Raw genomic sequence first — 2,606 nt, forward strand, 5'->3', positions numbered from 1 at the left:
GTGTGTCGCATGAAAACACTGAACGCCGCGCTGTGTCATCGGTTTTCGTCTCGCGTTGGCAGAGGTTTGTACGGAAGCGTTGGCGCGAGAGCATCGACTCTTCGTTGGGAGAACATCGAGTCGGCGTTTCAGAATCGCATATCGACCGGCATCGTGATCAACGTCGAACATATCGATCCGCGTTATTTTTTCATTCGTTTTTGAAAGTGAACGTGGTATTGGAGGTGAAATTTGTGTTGCGCGACGAGGTTTCGGTGAAAAGTTTTAAAACGCGAAATCCGATCGTCCAATCTACGTCACTGATACGCGAAAGATCTTATGCCTACGCTTCTGGCCTCGATCCAGGAGTTTCAAGAACGGGACAGCGGATGGGCGTTGTCGAAGATCTTGCACTTGATGGTGAATTCTAACAAGTATCAACCGTTGCAAGTAGGTTGCGGGATACCCGTGCCCCGAGCAGTGCAACTGAAGAGAGTCGTCGTCAACGTGAACAGTAAGGACGACGCGTGTTTCTTTTGGGCAGTGGTGTCAAGTCTGTATGTAGATCATTCGTATCGCGCATCATCCTATCTGCATGACAGCGATGTGCTCCGTACCGAGGGATTCCAAATGCCGGTGTCGTTCAAAGACATACCGAAGTTCGAAGAGGCGAACGACGTTTCCGTGAACGTGTTCGAATGGGATAGGAAACGAGAAAGCTGTCAAACATTGCAACCAACCTCGAGGAAACGGGAGAAACACGCAAATTTGTTGTTTCTACAGGATACGATAAATTTGTGGAATTATTACGTCAGTATAAGGAATTTATCCCGTCATGTTTCATCCCAGCTCAGCACGCACCATCATAAGTATATTTGCAATCGGTAAGTACTGTACTCGAATTTATTTTTGTTTCGAAGAAGAAAATTATAGCATGGCTTTCTCTTCCAGGTGTCTGCAATATTTCAGATCGCAGGAAAAATTGGACATTCACGTCGTCGACTGCGGTCGAATGAACGAATGCGCTTTGATCCTTCCGACGGAAGACGACAAGTGGCTGAAGTTCAAGAACCACGCGTATAAGAAACCGGCACCGTTCGTTATCTACGCAGACTTGGAATGTCTGCTGGAGAAACAGAAAGATCAAGGTCATGGAACTTGTCGCAGATATCAGCATCACCGTGCCTTCAGTGTAGGCTACTACCTTCATTGTCGATACGATAGCTCCCTGTGCGAGTATCGGACTTATCGCAACGAGAAAGATTGTATCGCGTGGTTCGCATCGGAGTTTTACAAGTTGAGCCTTAAATTGCAGCCGGCGTTCGATCGGGCGGTTCCGATGGCTACAATGACTGTCGCGCAAATTTCGGAATTCCATACCGCCACGCATTGCCACGTGTGCGAAGAACCGTTAGGCGATCGTGACGTATGAGTGCGCGATCATTGTCATTTCACGGGCGCGTATCGTGGTCCGGCACACAACAATTGCAATTTGGGCTATCGTTCTTCGTTCGTGGTTCCGGTGTTTTTTCACAACTTGTCCTGCTACGACGCACACTTCATCATCAAGGAGTTAGCTAACGCGTTCGAAGGTAAAATAGATGTGCTACCTCTTACGAAAGAGAACTACATTTCTTTTACGAAACACGCGAAGAACGTGGGCAAATCATGGAAGAAACATATAAAGTTCCGATTCGTCGATTCCTTCAAGTTTTTGAACTCCAGTCTGGACAAGCTGTCGTCGTCTCTTGACAAGAGCGATTTGCGGATCTTGAGGAATCAATTCGGGCAAATTTGTGACGACGATTTCCATCTGCTAACCAGGAAAGGTGTTTTCCCGTACGACTACGTAGCGACATACGATAAATTAAGCGACACCCGTTTACCGCCGCGCGAAGCATTTTACAGCGAGCTGTACGACAGCGAGATATCCGATGTCGACTACCGCCACGCGAGCGAAGTTTGGTCACGTTTCAACATACAAACGTTAGGGCAGTACAGCGACCTGTACTTGAAAGTAGACGTGCTGTTGTTGGCGAACGTGTTTGAAAATTTTCGCGAAATGTCGCTCGATAATTACAGCCTCGATCCAGCGCATTATTACACGTTGCCCGGTTTCGCGTGGGACGCGATGCTCACCGACATGGACATGCTTTTGTTCGTGGAGCGGGGATTACGGGGTGGGTTGAGTCAATGTTCGCATCGTTACGCGCGCGCGAATAACAAGTACATGTCGATGTACGATTGGAACTAATCGTCCACCTATCTGATGTATTTCAACGTTAATAATTTGTTGGGCCATGTCGCAACCTTTGCCGCACAGAGGTTTCCGATGGGTCGACGATGCGAGTGATTTCAACGTCGAATCCGTGCCTATCGTCAGCCCCGTCGGATACATTTTAGAGGTCGACTTGGAGTACCACCAGGCAATTCACAATTCTCACTCGGATTTTCCGTTTTGTCCGATTCACGAAGTTAGAGCGTCGCAAAAGAAATTGCTAGCAACGGTTAGCGACAAGACCCGTTACGTTCTCCATTATCGATACCTCCAGCAACGTTTGAGGCATAATTTAAAATTGAAGGGAATCCATCGGATACTGGAAGCTATCGAGCTGGTTACGTGCTTA

General features: G+C 47.7%; 1 protein-coding gene across 1 annotated transcript; it reads left to right on the forward strand.

Annotated features, from left to right (window-relative positions):
* The first annotated feature begins 318 nt into the window (after nucleotides 1–318).
* On the forward strand, nucleotides 319–2,233 carry LOC143260998 (uncharacterized). The gene is made up of 3 exons (XM_076527633.1): nucleotides 319–863; nucleotides 931–1,405; nucleotides 1,550–2,233. Exons 1-3 carry the CDS (start codon nucleotides 319–321, stop codon nucleotides 2,231–2,233), a joined length of 1,704 nt encoding a protein of 567 aa, XP_076383748.1.
* Nucleotides 2,234–2,606: the final 373 nt, after the last annotated feature.

The sequence above is a fragment of the Megalopta genalis genome, unplaced genomic scaffold, assembly GCF_051020955.1.
Source record: "Megalopta genalis isolate 19385.01 unplaced genomic scaffold, iyMegGena1_principal scaffold0030, whole genome shotgun sequence".
In the NCBI taxonomy this organism is placed as follows: domain Eukaryota; kingdom Metazoa; phylum Arthropoda; class Insecta; order Hymenoptera; family Halictidae; genus Megalopta; species Megalopta genalis.